General features: G+C 37.6%; 1 protein-coding gene and 1 long non-coding RNA gene across 2 annotated transcripts in view; one reads left to right on the forward strand and one right to left on the reverse strand.

Moving 5' to 3' along the window:
• The window catches only part of LOC310833225, a 64,143-nt gene that overhangs the window by 20,164 nt on the left and 25,828 nt on the right, over positions 1-18,151 (forward strand). The window lies entirely within an intron of this gene.
• Positions 8,331-17,760, reverse strand: MSTN (myostatin). The gene is made up of 3 exons (XM_083713823.1): positions 17,173-17,760; positions 11,837-12,210; positions 8,331-11,071 (listed from the first exon to the last, which is right to left on the reverse strand). The coding sequence occupies exons 1-3, from the start codon at positions 17,528-17,530 to the stop codon at positions 10,691-10,693; spliced, it is 1,113 nt and encodes a 370-aa protein (XP_083569949.1). The 5' UTR covers positions 17,531-17,760; the 3' UTR covers positions 8,331-10,690.

The raw sequence follows: 18,151 nt of genomic DNA on the forward strand, positions 1-18,151 counted from the left end.
GAAGGCCTGTTCAGTATACCAGCTCTGGGGTGCTTGCACAAAGTCTTGTGGGGCCATCTAAGTACCCTTGAGATTTCCCAGAGCATCCCTAGCCCCTCAGACAAGGCAGAGAGCTTAAAAGCTCTTTTCATGTCTGGTCTGCTTGGGTTACTGGCAGGTGAGGGAGAATATATTTTCCTCAATTCCATCCTCACCCTTTGTTAGAGAGTCTTCCAGCCCTCTAGAACCTATTTTCAGGATAGGGACTGCAAGGAGAATGAAGAATCCCACTTCCACTGGTGTGAGTGCCCTGTGGGTGTAGTCTGCTCATTGAATGCTTCCTTCAGTGGGAACAAACTAAGGATCTTAAGTGGTTTATGTTAAGGCTTATAAAATTGTGCATGGTACATTCATTATACTAGAACTTGGGATTGCTCAATGAAGTTGATTGTTAGTAGATTCGGGACAACAAAATGAAGTACTTTTACACACAACACATAGCTAATAGAATAGTAATCCATACTATTTTAGCAAATTCTAAGGGTTAAAATCATGAATTATAGGTGATGGATCCATGTAGATGGTGACTGCATGCATCAAAGAGAATTACCATCACTTTTATACTCTGCTTGGAAGCTTCCAGAGGCACCTAGGTGTCCACCCCTGGAAACCAAATGGCGTATTGTGATCTAATCCAGCAAGGCAGTTATACTAAAAATTAAAAAGAACCCTACAGTTTCTTCCAGAACCAGGTCTTTTTTTGAGCCAGAACTCACTGGAACTAAGTTTCAGCACCTCTCAGGTGAGCGCCATTGCCATTCTAAGAGGGAGATGTTTGTGGTGGGTTCTGGTACCTCTTTTTCTAGAGAATTAGCACTGCCCAGAACTGTAGTGTTAAAAAAAGTTGGAAGCAGAAAACAAATTAGAAGGCTTAATATTTCTGTTAACCTAAAACCACCAAATTTCTTTTCCACCAAATTTCACAAAAGCAGTTTGAGAACCCCAGGTGCCTGGACTGCAGTCCCAAATTGATAGTGTTGTTGAGGGAAGCAGAAGGACCTAGAATCATTCTGTTGTCCCAGCAAGTGATTAGATTTGTGACAATCAGATATGTTGCAGTTTGTTTCTAGCACTCTGCAAGCTCCTCCTCCTTTTTGCTGGATGCAGGCTTCTTCCCCTTCCTGCAGCACATATTTTTGTATAAGGCATTGAATAAAGAAGGGCCATTCCGTTGTGGAAACCTGTTTCTGCACATGGATTGCCATGTGCTTTGATCTATATACATTCAGAAGCAAAGAAAACTGCCAGAGATTAAGAGAAGAGAGGGAGCTACATCACTGCTGGGAGAAATGTGGTTGGAAAAACTCTTAATAGTAGTTAAAGCTGAAAATCACTTACAATGTAGTATTTTACATTCATAACATAGTTCTTAGAATGATTTCCATGGATACACATCCTAGAAAACCTTCCATTGGAAAGGTTCAACCATGCAACTTACTGGAAGATTATCTTGTGAAATGAAACCATCCAGCCTCATCTCACAGTATCATCTTTGAGCAAATTGCATTCTGTTGAAATGTTTTCATACGTATACATCTCTTGGATGCCAAACATTATGAGAGGATTGACCTCTATATCTCTCCCTACTATGGAATGTTCCAAACTGCTGTCAAAATCAGAGGTATTAATAGCTTTAGAATTAAATGTCATATGCATTATCTTCAACTGTCAGGCAAAACTGCAGCTTAAACTGAGACCTTGACTCATATATCAACATTGTTCAATGGCTTTATTGTTTGATCCAGCACAGAAAGGTATTACAAGATCCTTCAGAATAGAAAAACAAGACCTAATCTAAACCAAGAACTAGTTATCTGTATATTTCCCCACAAACATTCTTTGTGCATGGTCTAAGATTTTCATTGATAGAAGAGTGATGGTGAAAAACAGGGGTTGTCTTCAAGATTGTGCAAGTAGAGTAGACGTCTGTTCACACATCCTTCCCCCTGCAGCCCCCTGCACAACCTAAAAATCTAATAGAACCTCTGGAGCAGATTTTGTGGGTATGTAGGGGGCTGCAGGGCAGAAGAAAGAAATTCTGTTGCACTTGCAGAATGTTGGCTACAACCCTATGTCTATCATTTTTCCATTTTCTTTTCTCTGGAGTCAACGTAGGAACTAGGCATACTCTTTCACATTATTTTAGACAAACAGCGCCTGATTTTATGAAAGAGAAATGTTCCTGAATTGTATTTTGAATTATAGTAATGAATGTGACTACCAGTCACGTAATAATGAATATTAAAGTACAACATAACAAAACAAAATATTTTTGATATAAGATCTTAGAGGAACGAACCATAATATTGCATGTTTTTGTATCAGAACTCACTTTAAGAAACTTATCTGTTGCTATCTGATTAGTTGAAGATACAAATGGTTAATATGCAGGAGGGTTGATTTATGCTGCAATCCTAGCTCTACTTACTTGTGAGTAAACCCCATTAAATTCAGTGGGACATACTTCTTAATAGAGTTGATTAAAATTCTATTGCAAAAATACTCTCCCCCGGGTAGGGCTGCAGCACCACAACTAGGGTAGGTGGCGCCATTACAGAACTTGTCACTTGTGGGTGGAGCTTGGCAGAATCTAGAATTTGCTACTCTTTCAGACCCCCAAATTGACTTTCTGGCATAACATGCAGGAAATTGCAGAACATGCAACTTTTCATTTAATTTTGTATATTTAGTTTTTATGAGCTGTCATTCGATTTCTAATTCATCATCAGAACTGTGTTTACATTTTTAAAATTATTAATATTATATAGAAAAAGTAATCTATATAATTATTATTTCCAAATGTAATTATTAGTCTATTGAAGACACATTGAGATGCATTAATCCCAGACGGCATACTGAATGCATCAGCAGAAACTTTAGGAAGATGAGAAGCTCCTTCTGTTTCCTGCAGAGGGTTACAGATGCCTCAAAATATCACATTCACAAGCTTAGCACGTATATTAGGTTTTAGGCATTTATAGATTTCATTCTTTATATATAGCCTATGTATGTCTTGAAAATAATTCTGCAGTGGAATCTTTTTTTATTAAGCTGAGATCGTCAGTGCAAATGTAATAAACGAAAAGGCAATTAATTAATTTCTTAATCAAGCATTGCCTTGGCCAAGCATAGTTACCATAGTGAGAGGCAAGTTTCCAGGTCTCAACATTCCAGGCATGTTAATTTAATGGAAACTAACGGAAAATCTTAAGTAAGAGTATTTTAGTGATGCCATTAAGATGTGATCTATTACACTTTGGTTTCAAGTTTCAAATGATCGTATTATCTTGATCTCAAAACTTGTTTGCAAAATGAATTGTAGTGGTGGTAGTACTAGTTGGAAACTGAGAAAAACATTTTAACATGTCATACCAAACTGATACACCTTTGTGTTATATTTTATCAGGATTTTTAAATTGCAAATAATGTTTAAGACTGATCTAGCATTTTACACACATTAATTGATTACCTCTATCATCTGGTTTCCTCTTTGTTTTTCTGATGGCTTACTTGAAATAACAGTGCTACTTAAGCTGATTTGCAAAAGTGTTTATTCCAGCCCCCCTGGATAACTGCATGGTATTGCATGTTTAGACCTTGTGATATTCAGATAGCCAACTGGTATTGTATATTGATTGGTACTGCACATTGACATATATTCACACAGAACCAAAGACCTGCCTCCTGGCCAGGATAAATATTTACATAGGTGTAAGGGAATGAGATGTTAAGGAAACAAGAGGAGCAGAGGGAGAGCAAATGTTGTGTTGGAGCCTTGAACTGCTGTGCACAGGGTTGAGAAACTAGCAATGAATATACCACATGTTCATCTTCTTTCTACACTAGCCATCAATGAAAACTTTTCTATTTTAAATGTTTGCATAGATTGCCTTATTTCTACATATAGTACTTGATATAGCTCTGCTAACATTAGCACCACAATTGCACTATGATCCTTCAGGCAGCTGGCAATACTCTAATGCTTTTGGATAGTGACATAAAAGGGAAAGGGATATATCTTCTTTCAGTGTGCATGTGTAACTGCAATTAGTGTTAATAGGAGTTACGTGCTCACATTGGGAGGAAAACATATCCCTGAAATATGTAACTATATTTACAATTGGAAAATAAATATACCCTACCGGCGCTGCATATTACTTTTAGAGTAAACATCTGTTCTCAAGGAAAAATATGCACTCTTATAATGTCCTTGCCTTTATTTATTTTTATATTCTTTCTGCTTTAGAATACTTGATCGGCACACAGATTATGTGAAAATTTCAGTTTCCTTCACCTTTGCGATCCTATCCACAATGTAATCAGTGTACTTTTACTTAATTTTTTGGGAAGAAAATAGGTTTATCATTTTAAGTGTTTTCTATAATTAATATTTGCCCCATCATCATTTATCCTTTATGATTCTTAAATTCAATTTAAAGTAAATGTTAGATCCTTAATCTGCTTGACCCTTTCAGCTGCTTTGCCTCAAATAGTGGCATAGATATTGTGCAGTTCTATGCTGCATGCTATTACATGATTATTCCCATGGAAATGTGGCCTTTCAGGAAAATTATAGTTGGGCAGGCTCAGAGATGGCAGTGGCCTGAGATAAAGGGTCAGAGGAAGTGAACAACAGCAAGGGGATTAAATAAAGAAGAAATAAAGCAAACAAGTTTCCTAGGAAGGAAAGTGTGGAAGTGTGAAGAAAGAAACTTAGTTAAGAAAATGTGAAAACCGCTCAAGGGAAAGAAGCAGAAGTAGCAGGTGTCTGAGCTAGAACACAGAGGAATGGAAAAAGCAGAAGTACCATTTCAATTTACAGATACGGGCGATTTTCAGCTATTCGATTTCTGGAAATATTGGCGCACTTCAGGTACATGAATGGATACTGGAAAGCCAGGGGTGGAGGAATATTTTATCCCTCAGCCTAATGACATGCAGGATAGATGTAATCAAAAAATGGAAGGAGAAAGGCAGGGGCCCTCTGCAAGTAAGCTGTTCAGATCTCTGGCAAGAGAGTCTGGTCCCTCTGCTTGGGTATATCTAGGAGTTGGTGAGGTTGTCCCCAAAGGCACAAGCTTGGGGAAGTGGTGCAAAATTGGAACCTCTCCATTGTGGTTCAGAGTTGCTATGAGCCTGTCTGCCCATCCGTATGCTCTCTGGGCTGCTCCCTGTTGCTCTGGGCCATGAAAAAAGTCACGCTGGAGTGCGAAAGGTGGCAAAAAACAAAATTTCTGAGTTGGGTGGGTGGGTGGCAATACAGCTCTTTGAAAAGGGTGCAACGGAACCTAGGTACATGAGAAGAGAGAAAACTGGGGTGGTGAGAGTGTGTGAAGTCAGAGGAAGGAGAAGAAGGGAGTTTAAGAAAACAGAGGGTGGTAGAAAGAGTGAAATAGGGGTGTTGCAGAAAGACTTGGTTTTGGCACCACCACTACTAGCATATGACCTCTTGCAGATTGCTCTTAAGATAAGGTAGTCCTTGATAGAAAAAGTTTTCCATTCCTTCTGTATGCAGTTATGTAATAATTACATGAGGATGATTGACTAAGATGTGAAGTTTCATAGATTCTTGATGCAATTGATGTTGAAAGTAAATTCTCTTGCCCGGGTAATGTAGCTTGGAAATTAGGGAGTCTGCTTTTTTTCTTCATCTTTTATTAGAAACTGTAGAAAACGTTAGAAAGCCTTGGAGTGTGTTCAATGTGAACTATAGAAAATAATTTTGACATTATTAAAAACATTTTCAAATAAAAACTTACACTGAACTAGCAAGTTGTTTTTGCCATATCGCTGGTAAGAAATCACATGGAAAATGGAAAATGTTTTTAGGATATGAGATAAGATGCTGTGTTTTGTGCCATGTATCAGCGGCAATGAAATGAGTGGCATTTTCTCTATGGCCCATCACCCAGGCTGTGTAGTAATACCACATGGCAACAGCATCATGACACAGCAAACATCTTAACACAGCCAAAAAGCATCTATGTAATATTCCTTCACTGCCATTGAGATAGTTTGGCACAGTTCTACTGAATCATGCTGAATAGTAGTGTAATGAAGATGAAGCAGTGCTTGTGTGTATTGTTTTGATTTATGAAACTCAGCATGTCAAGTATATTGGCTATAACTGGCAGTGAAAACACCAATAAATCTTACTTAGGCCCATCTTTTGAGCAAATCAAAGAAAAATTGTCTTACCCAAGCTTATCAGCATGGAAATGTTTTGGGTTTTTTTTTTTCATTTCCAGAATATGGAATATTTTTCACCACGTACTTTTTGTGTTATATATGATAAGTGATCAGTGGATAAACTGGGTCCAAGACAAAACATATGGAACATAGTTTTAGACTAGCTGATTTATTGAAATATTGATCAAAACTGTTCATTGCTGCTGCTGCTGCTGCTGCTGCTGCTGCTGCTGCTGCTGCTGCTGCTGCTGCTGCTGCTGCTGCTAGTTGAGGTGTTGCTTGTGATCTCTGAGTGAATGTTGTACATCAGTAAGTAATATTTTTTCTGAGAACAAAGTGAAGTATTCAGAAACAAAGCGACCCTTTAAAATCTGAATTATTGCCAATCTGTGTGAATATTCTCTTTCAAAAAGTGCAGCAGAACTTGATCCAAATGTTGCAAGCATTGAATGTAATAGGATTTTAAAGAATTGTATTATTTAAATTTATTTGGTAGGAATATATTTTGAAGGACTTCTGTTCCCCAGTTCAGGCAAAGCCCATCAAAACATGCTATTTGGGCAGAGTGAGGCAGCCATGTATGGCAGCAGAATTTGGGTATGTTAATAGGGCAGTAAATTTTATATATTGGTGAATTTTAATCCAAAGGGGAAACATTTGTGGACTTTTTATCCTGAGGTGCCAAATAACTTTGTCGGCCCTGAAAACTATTTCTGTTGACTTGGGGAAAGCACAGTTATGCACAAAATATTAGGGCTTTAGTGTTTTGAAGAGAAACTTCTCTTAAAGGCATAAATTGGAGAATGTGGTGCATGCAATTTAATGTGAAGCTAGCTATTTTAAAAATATTTCTTCAGCATTAGAAGAGGCATGTGTAAATCTTGTCATTTGTGTGAGTTTTAAGACAAGGACCTATTTTATTATCATAGATTGTATATATAATTTATTGCAACAGTAGCTACCATTGTATCCAGGACCTGTGCTATGTATTGAATCCATTTGATCAAAATGTTGCTAGTTCTTTAAACAAATTCCTAGCTGCTAACATGCTTTCTAGAAAATCAGATTTGAGTTATCTAGTCATCTGAGATCTGCCAAGATTTCTTACGCATTCTTTCTATGTTTAGCTTTAAGGGCCTATTCCTTAAGAACGTCTATAAAAGGGGGCTAGATCAAAACAATGGCTAAGGCACACACGATTTAAACATGAGAGTCACACGATTGTTAAACATGGCCCCTTCTCACAGTGGTGTGGGCTTGACACTTTACACAAAATGGAGCATGTGGGGGAAGTGATATTAAAGCACTCTCATGTGTTATCTTGCTGTATTTTGTAGCTTTCTAAGCAAATCTTTCTTAGCTTGGCCTCGGTACTGGAAGCGAACCAGGTAGGGAGCACAGCAAAGTAAGGCCAGGTGAGGGGTTGGTTTTGTTCCTTGTACTCCATTTTATGTACTGCAAGAGTATTTAATGCCCTCCAGATTTTGGGGAAGTACAACTGCCATTATCTGTGACATCAGTTAAGTTGGCAGGACTGACATGAGTTGTAGCCCAACAATATCTAGAGGGCCACAGGTTAACTACCCATGGTGTAAAGAGCAGGCCACCCAAACCTGTTTTAGGGGTATATGGGAAAATGTGTGTTTTCCATGCTCCACATGTCTCACCTAACATTCTCCAATATTGCATACACATTCTGGCTTCAGTACACTACAGGGTTAGACATACCTAAGTCTCACTGGTTTCTGTGGCTGCCATGTGTGATCTTCCATACGTGCGCAAGGACTTCTCAGTCATGCCATTTCTAATTTAGCCCCTCCCATGTAGATAGCTATGCACAAGGTCAGGGGACCTTCCATAGTGACATTCTGCTATGCTTGAGGAGGAGCCGTTGCGAGTAGAGAAAATAATTAGGCTCTCTGTGTACAAGGGGAAGTGCTTTGCATGTATGCATTATATTTCATGGATTCTGATAGTGGATCTTAACTGCACTGAACTGTGGCCTCTTTGTGCAACCCACAAAACTGTTTAAATCCCACTGAAATAAAAATAAATAGAAAATTGGCATTTTAGCTATTTCACAGCTGGGGGAAAAGAAGAAAACCCAGAGACTGATATTCTGCTGTAATTTCACACAAAATGATAAGTTGAAATCCAGTATACAACAAATAGAGTTTTGATATTATACAAAAGTGAAAATATTTTAACAGAAATTATAGTGGTTATTGAACAATGTTTGTATTTCCAATTGTTTTTCACATTTGAAAATAAAGTTTCTTAATAGGAAATAGATTTCTAAACTTTGTTTTGATTAAAAATTACTGATTATGCTGAGCAAAATATACAGTAATACATGAAAATTAAAGTTTATTACATACTTATAAAATGAAAGTAATAAAATATTTTGCAAGATTCTAGCTCATAAGAAAAATACAGTTAGTGAAAATATATGGGTTTGTGCTGTTAATAGTATGTTGATATATTGCTAAGAATTTAACTGAATCAACGATATGTTGAAAGCAAATAATGTTGAGTGAAGGAAAGCAGCCACTAATGCTGTTCTGCAAAAGTTTGTACAGAAGCTTATGCCACAGTTCACACAATGCTATTAACAGGTAATTTTTTTACCCATTCTCATACTTTTTACATGAGAGGCTGTTCATGCTGTTGTGCAAGTGAAGGAACATTTGGGACTTAGTTTCTCTTTTCTCATGCAGTGCTTAAACACAAAGTAAACAGCCCTTCCCTTCTATCCCTGAAAGGTTATCTTTGGATCCAGCCCACAATATCTCTCCTAACATATACTGCTAACATAGTTGATCTGGCAATAATAGTTGGTAGCAGCAGACTAAATTCTACTCAGATTAGGCCCATTGAATTTACTGGACATAACTTAGTCATGTTGATTAATTTCATGGCATTTGTGTTTAATATAGATACCACTGTTTACAACCTTATGTCTGCCATCGCTCTGATCCACTAATTCAGGTGAAGCCACTTGATGTTGTTGGACTCCCATCAGACCTGACTGGTACAGCCAATGATCAGGGATGATGGGAGTTGGAGACCAACAAATATCTGGAGGGCACCAGGCTGGCAAACCCTGCACTAAGGCATGTGCATATGAAACTCTTACATGTAGCCTCACTCATTAATTTTAAAAGAAAGAAAAAACAAAACCCATATAAGCAACAAGTATACAACAAGTGGGTAGAGCAATCATTGATTAGGGTGATTTCATTTATATAACAGTGTTCTCAAGAGCATTAGAATAAATACTGAATATTGGTATATTTGTTGCAAAATAATAAAATAACTTATTTATATCATTGACGGAAGTGTAATTTTAATCTGAGTTATTCCAAATTTGTTGCATCATATATATGGTATAGTCATAGTAACTTAAAAAACACATTTATTTACATTATAATATTGTGTGTATATATAATATATATATTATATTACACAAATATTCATGTTTTATTTTTACAGTACTGTACTTATGAATTCTCTCAATTGGTTTATCATAGTGCAAACTGTAATGTTGCAATATGGGTTGTAACAATTGTACAATAAAGAACAATTTCTTGCCATTTATCATTTGTAATACAGCTGTCTGCTAAAGTAATTTTAAAAAATTCTTGTGAATGACAAACTGTAGTTTAGGAGAGGGAGATTCATTGTAATGTGTGCACTTAAAGCTGTCAGAACCTCAGTTCTCCTGGTGTCTGCAGTTCCAATACAATATCCAGTTTTGTGACAATATTGTAATCTAGCTGTTGGTACATCCCATCCAAAATACTTATTGCTTCCTGCAGCAAATCTTGGGACTGGATTGTAAGTCTACTATGATAGCACCATTGGCAGAAAGTAATGTACATACTAATTATAAAAGGAATGGAAACAAAATGTACCTACCCTAATTTGTGAACTTATCTGTTTTGTGGAATTTCATCTTATCAGTTTTTATACTCTAAACTCAATTCAAGTGTTTGAGAAAAATTCACTGGTACTCTGTTCACTCTATACGTCACAAATATATCCTCTAATGCAAGTACAACAGTGAATTCAATTGTTCAGACTATATTTAATAGCCTGCTCCTTTTCATTCTCTGGAATATAAGGAGGTTGCCTTTTTCTACTTCTATCTGCTGAAACTTGTATATGATTATGTTGTTTGCATAAATGAAAAAATACCTTCCCAGTATAAGAAATTCATTGTGAAATCCTGTGAGTTTGATTGTAGCTTATCTTTTTCACTGGTTTTTAACCAGCCCTTGCATAAAAATGTCTTTCAATTCACATACTGTAGCTTGTCTGGTACGAAATCTTTACAATAGCCTAGAGTATAGCCTATCAGAGGTAGGCCTATTGTACAAAAATTCACAGTTTCAAAAAATGCTCAAGGGAAATACTTTTCATAGATTCCATATTTTATGAAGTGGCAAACCTAATGAAGAACTCATGAGCACCCACAACGATCTACCACCATAGCTGGTATCTTTCCATATATTATCTGTTCTTTTCCATTGAAATACAGCATATTTATTGGGGACATCTTAGTAGGTGTGCAGCATGGGCCTGCTGAACCTCTTGGATTTGCTTGGTGTACAAGATGAGTGTGTGGATACTTTTGTAAAAATACAAATTCACATTCTCCAGAGCAGTAATTTGCTTTGTATCTTTTGGGTGCAATTATCCAGTCCCATCCAAAAGCTTCAAAATCCACAGTCAGCGGGTAACGGCAACATCGAGATTCTGTTGAGTGTTCATCACAGTCCAGACCAAAATCTCTGCGTGATCTTTTTGGTGTATCTGTAATCCTGACCTCTAAAAATGGGTTCTATGAATAAAGAAAAAGGAATAGTATTTTGGTAAAGTGATTGACATTTGACACACAAAATATATTTTTCTAAACGTATAGCATTCAAGAGCTGTAATGTTGATGGTGATGATGATGTAACCAGCCTTGTTACAAAAAAAAAACTTTGTCTGCTTTTTACTTGGGAGGGGCTTTTATGTGTAAGGAGAAGAGTGGTAAAAATAAAATAAAGCCTAGAAGAATTGCAGCAGCTACAATGTTACATGGCAATCCATTAAAAAAAAACCTAGGATGGTTTTGAAAACAATTTGTTATACAGTGTACTGCCCAAAGGACAAAATTTTAAAATGTCACTGTGAATCCTCAAGCTCTTGGACATATATAAAGAGAAAGTCTTTGGCTCCTAGTCATAAACTTTTTCATTGTCCTGTTAGAAAGCATTAAGACATCAAACACCCAAATTGTTGGTGTGATTAATTTTTAGCTATTAAAAATGGCCTATATAACCACCTTCCATATAGCACTCAGCTTGAGGAACTGAAAAATAAGTGTTAATAATTCCAGTTACAGGCAAACAACTACATGAAGTTTATGTACAATTCTGGTTTAATTGTTCTGCTGGAGCACAGAGGACATTTTCCAGCTCCTGGTATCATTAATTTGCTGGAGCTTTCACACTGCATTAATAATCACAGCTTTTGTAAATTCCTCTTTCATTTGTCTGAAACATCCTTTTAAGCAATGAATTACAAATAACTTCCTGCAAAATTTCCAAGTGAAACTTACCAAACCATCTTCCCCTGGTCCTGGATAAGTTACTGCAAGATCTCTTCCTTTTTCATCCAAAGCTTTGATTTCAATACCCAAGTTAGATTCAGGTTGTTTGAGCCAATTTTGCAACACAGTCTTCACATCAATGCTCTGCCAAATACCAGTGCCTGGGTTCATGTCAAGTTTCAAAGATCGAATTGCAGTAGAGGTTGTACCATCTTTCATGGGTCTGATGAGTCTCAAGATCTGTACAAATACTGTTGTAGGCCTCTGGACTGGTCTTAAGTATATCCACAACTGAGCCTTCACTACTTTATTATACTGTATTTTGGAGCTAAACTTAAAGAAGCAACATTTGGGTTTTCCTTCCACTGGCATAGGGAAATCAGCTATAAACAAATGGATAGAAAATATTACTTGTTTGCAAACATCAGAAAACATGTAAACATTTTATAATATCTTCAGACAATTTCTTAGCAGTGACTTACAATTTGCAGTAGAAACAGTTGCTCAGATTTCATGTGACCATCTAAGATGTATACCACTTTTATTTTTTTAACCACCACAAGTGCTTCACACTTTGCCCCATTTTAATCAGTATTCAATACTTCCATCAAAATTTTGCTATCCCCCTCCCACAACCTCTTGATGTGCAACAAACATTTATGGCCAGTCTGAGTGAGTGCATACCCAGTAATAAGGAGCACACAATAAATCCTTATCGAATAGAGATCCCCATTCACAGTTTGTATAGTTCCATGTATAATGTCTGCTGTTCCAGTGGTATTTTGGAGTAGGTCCAGTCACTTTTTAGGGACGCAGGTGGCGCTGTGGGTTAAAGCCTCAGCACCTAGGACTTGCCGATCGAAAGGTCGGCGGTTCGAATCCCTGCGGCGGGGTGCGCTCCCGCTGCTCGGTCCCAGCGCCTGCCAACCTAGCAGTTCGAAAGCACCTCCGGGTGCAAGTAGATAAATAGGGACCGCTTTCTAGCGGGAAGGTAAACGGCGTTTCCGTGTGCGGCTCTGGCTCGCCAGAGCAGCGATGTCACGCTGGCCACGTGACCCGGAAGTGTCTCCGGACAGCGCTGGCCCCTGGCCTCTTGAGTGAGATGGGCGCACAACCCCAGAGTCTGTCAAGACTGGCCCGTACGGGCAGGGGTACCTTTACCTTTACCTTACCAGTCACTTTTTACATTTAAAATTCTCCCTTGTCAATAGATGGTGGGCTTGGATCCAGTATTTATTTGTATTTATTTAATTTGTATTCCACCACCTTCTGGAGTCTCTAAAGCACCTCACAGTTTCCATAGGGTTGGGTCCAGAGTCCAGACTAAATTAGTTGCACCTAGATTCTGTTGATTTCAGTGGGATCTAAGTCATAACTAAGTTTTCATATTGATTTGAGTGATACCTAAATGCAGCTAACTAAATCTGGATCTACCAATAAAACACAATAATTCCATTAGCTTGCAATAAAAAAGAGAAACATAATCACAAAATAAGTGGCCATATGAAAGCAGATTATAGGAAGAAAAGAAAAGGGGGGGAAATATTGACCATAGATTAAGAAAGAAACTTAACGAAACAAAAAAACTTGGATTTTTTTTTAATTTCCAGTACTCAAAAGACCTTTCTTGGAGGAAATCCACTGAAATCTTAAGGAATTGCTTGTTCATTTGAGGACTTAGGTGAAAATGATTCATGTGTATATATAATTTCACTATTTGCTTTTTCTGTATTGTGTTTTATGTTTTGATCTTATACCATTTACCTGGGAGTAAATACCATTGAATTCCATGGACTGCTAAGTGGATATGATGAATATGATGTCATGTTTGTACTATGTGATTACGCTGATTTCTGCTGAAAAGGACAGGCTGAACTTTTAAAATTATACTGATTATTAAAAAGAAAACAAATCATAAGGGAATGTACCCTGAGAATCTTGGAGAGTCTGTGTAGTTATACTAACTGTCCAGCTGTACAAATCACTCTCTGAAATAAAGTCTCTCTCTCTCTCCCCCACCCCCTAGTCAAAATTACCAAGGGTACTGAACACATTGTACAGTGTACTCAGCCTGAAAGTGGCTGTGACATATAACTTCCACTTAAAACACAATGAATGGCAAACATTCATTCAAGTTATGTTAGTGTTATTTCTATTTTAATTACATACAGTGGTACCTTGGGTTACATACGCTTCAGATTACAGACTCCACTAACTCAGAAATAGTACCTCGGGTTAAGAACTTTGCTTCAGGATGAGAACAGAAATTGTGCGGTGGCAGCGCAGAAGCAGTGGGAGACCCCATTAGCTAAAGTGGTGCTTCAGGTTAAGAACAGTTTTAGGTTAAGAACAGACCTCCGGAATGAATTAAGTACGTAACTAGAGGTACCACTGTATAGTAGAGTTGTGAATAAGCTATAACAGAGTAAGTATAGCAGAAACCAAGTTGCTTTCATTTGCATTGCAACAAAATGTATTGTTAATAACTTTATTTTAATTTTCTGATTCTTAATTTGCCATATCTGACTTACTTTGTGAGACTAGGAATTGCAGTATAGTAGGAAATCTTATTTTAGCATACAGTGAGATTATATAAGCTGTTAGATACATTTTAACTCTCCGTACATCTAGTGTAAAATAATATCACATATTGATGTATTCTAGCACTCATGTACCACAAAGAACCCCTATATGAGTGGCTTTTTCCAGAGACAGCAATATAAAGGACAGATTTACAATAGCATTCTTTTCTGTGCATGGGCCTGCTTCTAATTGGGATGTGGTTGCAGACCCAAGATCCTGTGCCTGAAGTAAAAATATGTTAAGGCTGCAATCCTAATCACAGGGGATTTACTTCTGAGTAGACATGTACTCTTAAGTCATTTTCATATTAAGTTACCAAAAAAGTTTTTGCATTTTTAAAATGCCATCAATGAAGAGTGAAATAAATAGAATAAAAGTATTTTCTACAATGTTTTTGATAAGTCAGCACAAATAATTAAATCATGTTTCTTTAAATATGAATTTCTAAAACATAAATTCTTGATTATTCTTTCCAAAAGAAATGTTAAAATAACCATTTCGCTCCTTTTGAATATTTTAAACCACTGTTGCTGGTAGCAAATCTAAGTCGTGTGTGCTCAAAGCTGTCCTTTTACTTTATTTTATCATCGCCTTAAGTGTTATTCCGAAAACAGCTGCCATAGCCAAATACTTCAGCTAATGAAGAACATAAGATACTATAATATAAGCTGTGCAAAAGATACTTGATAGGAGCCATGGCAGATGCTCAGCACTAAGAAGATAACTAAGAATCTGCTCATTCAGTAAATATCTTCATTCCTTCTTAACACAACTAATAGAATTCCTAGAGCTGTGCATGAACATTTCATTATTTAAAATATAGCACCATTGGCATTTATTAAGTGCTACATTAATGAATGCATTAGATGAATAATGTGGTTAATATAGATTGTATTAATTAACAGTTGTGGACAAAGTAATTAGATTAGGAGAAAGCAAATGTATGCCAGAGCTAAGCACAGAGACTGAGTGTTGTGAACATTTTTGCCACTCAGAAAGTACCCGTCATGTTTAGTGTTTTGCGGGGGCGCAAAATGGTATGAAAATGTTTGTTGGAGAGAGAGTATGTGGCTCCAGATGTATTGACAACTCAACCAAGCCTTCCTGTCTGGTAACATTTTCGCCGCAGAACACACCTTGGCAGAAAAGGAACGTTGTCTCTCGGTACTATGTTGCCTCAACAGGACACATGTTTCAATGAGTATTGACTCGGTGACTCGGAAACTAAAACTAATCCAGAATGCGGCAGCTAGATTGGTGACCGGGAGTGACCGCCGGGACCATATCACCATATAATTCATATAATTCACTGGTTCCCAGTACATTTCCAGGCACAATTCAAAGTGTTGGTGCTGACTTTTAAAGCCCTAAACCTCTTCAGCCCAGTATACCTGCAGGAGCATGTCCACCCCCATTGTTCAGCCCAGACACTGAGGTCCAGCTCTGAGGTACTTCTGGCAGTTCCCTTACTGTGAGAAGTGAGATTACAGGGAACTAGGCAGATGGCCTTCTCGGCAGTGGCACCCTCTCTGTGGAACGCATTCCCATCAGATGTCAAAAGAGATAAATAACTATACAACTTTTAGAAGACATCTGAAGGCAGTACTATAGTGGGAAGTGTTTAATGTTTGACCTGGGCTCCTTCCAGTACATTAATTCAATCAATTACTTTGGGGTGCAGCTAGAGCTGAGTTTGGGGTTCCGACTGGATTTTCTGCCCTCACTGACAACATTAGGTAAAGGGTAAAGGTAAAGGGACCCCTGACCATTAGGTTCAGTCGTGACCAACTCTGGGGTTGTGGTGCTCATCTCGCTTTATTGGCCGAGGGAGCCGGCGTACAGCTTCCAGGTCATGTGGCCAGCATGACTAAGCAGCTTCTGGTGAACCAGAGCAGCGCACGGAAACGCAATTTACCTTGACGCTGGAGCGGTACCTATTTATTTGCACTTTGACGTGCTTTTGAACTGCTAGGTTGGCAGGAGCAGGGACCGAGCAACGGGAGCTCACCCCGTCGCAGGGATTCGAACCGCCGACCTTCTGATTGGCAAGCCCTAGGCTCTGTGGTTTAACCCATAGCGCCACCCGCGTCCCATGACAACATTAGGTAGCCAAATCTAATTGGTTCTATGATGCTATCAAATTTACTATGTGATACATGATTGGCTGAGATAGTGTAAGGAAGAAGAAACGAAAGCTCTGCTATAATTAAAAAATTGTGCCAGTGCAACAGAAGATCAGAATGATTGTGAATAAGCACCAAAATTCCATAAGTAGGAGTTTGGGGAATTTTCACACAGAATTTTTGTCATAGTTATAATTTATATATCTGTATGTGAAAACATGTAAAAATATATTAGTACATTGAAGCTTAATGTTTTATGTTGTCAGTTACATGGATGTTCCCCTTACTCCCTGTTTTCTGGAACTCCTAAAAACAAGTGTCCCTAGAAGATTTGCTAATGCAAACTGATGCATTAATATGCCTTTTTTACTTTTGCACAATAAATTACTGAAATAATAAGGTTGATTAACTAAATAACTTATTTACATACCAACAGCAATAAACAAGTTAATTGTTAGTTTGTATATAAAGGGGGAAATACCATTAAAAGAAAAATTACTTGTCAGTAGAACATGATTCAATTAAAAAAAATGCTTTTCTCTCTCTCAGTTGCATGCTTCCACAAGCAGTTTGTTAGATGAGATCAAAAGGAGATTGTTGGTCTCTAGTGCTATCTTATAAAGGAATAAACGTACTTACACTCTGTAGGCATTGTAATAATAGTTTCAGTTGTAGCATGATAATCATCATCTTCCAAAGAGCCATCACTGCTGTCATCTCTCTGGACATCATATTGATCAATCAGTTCTTGCAGTGGCGGAGCTTTAGGTAAAAGTTGCCTTATAGCATCCCGGCTAATGTTAGGTGCTTGCTCCAGACGCAGTTTACTGAGGATCTGAATTTTTATAGCTTCTATTCTTGAAGATTTTGTACTTTGCCTCCATGTACATGCGTTGCACAGTCCATCTTTTTCCATGTTTTCATTTGCCTGGTTACTTTCATTAAGATCCACTGGACCAGGTATGATTAACATGAAAAGGTAAATATAAAGATACATTTTTTATTTCTGCAGGATCTCACATTCAGTGCAGGGCTTTCCCTTCCTTCCTTCCTTTCTCCTTCCTTTGGTTCCTTTTTTAATCTTTCCGTACTGTGTGAATCACTGAAGGCAAATGCAATCTGAGACAACTCACCACTCTGGTGAATCATGTATATTCCAAGAGGGCTTTTTATATTCCAACCTTCATTAGACTTGTGTCGTCAAAACCAATGATTGGCTGCTAAACCAACAATGAATCTAACTGTCAGATGTTAAAGCCATGTCCCTCATAAGTTGCTAGACCGCATTTTGTTACTGCCAAGGGTGAGCTGATTTTCTGACTATTCCATAGAGAGTATCTCCTCACAGGCTGTAAGAATATTTCCAAGGAGCATGGCCAGCAGTATCAAAAGATAGTATTACCATTCTTAAATGTGAATCAGCTGCTGCTTTTATTATGAATCAGTCTATGTATCCTTCCCATATCTAAAAAGGCTGGCCAATAATTGAAAAAGAAAACATTTAATAAGTGTAAAGACTGTCACTCTTATAAATTAAAATTGTTCTTAAATATTTTATTTAACAATATGGATTTTTAAAAATGAAATGTGAAATACACCACTGAAAAGACAATAGCTA

This window comes from Podarcis gaigeae (assembly GCF_964106915.1).
Source record: "Podarcis gaigeae genome assembly, chromosome: 1".
NCBI classification, from domain to species: domain Eukaryota; kingdom Metazoa; phylum Chordata; class Lepidosauria; order Squamata; family Lacertidae; genus Podarcis; species Podarcis gaigeae.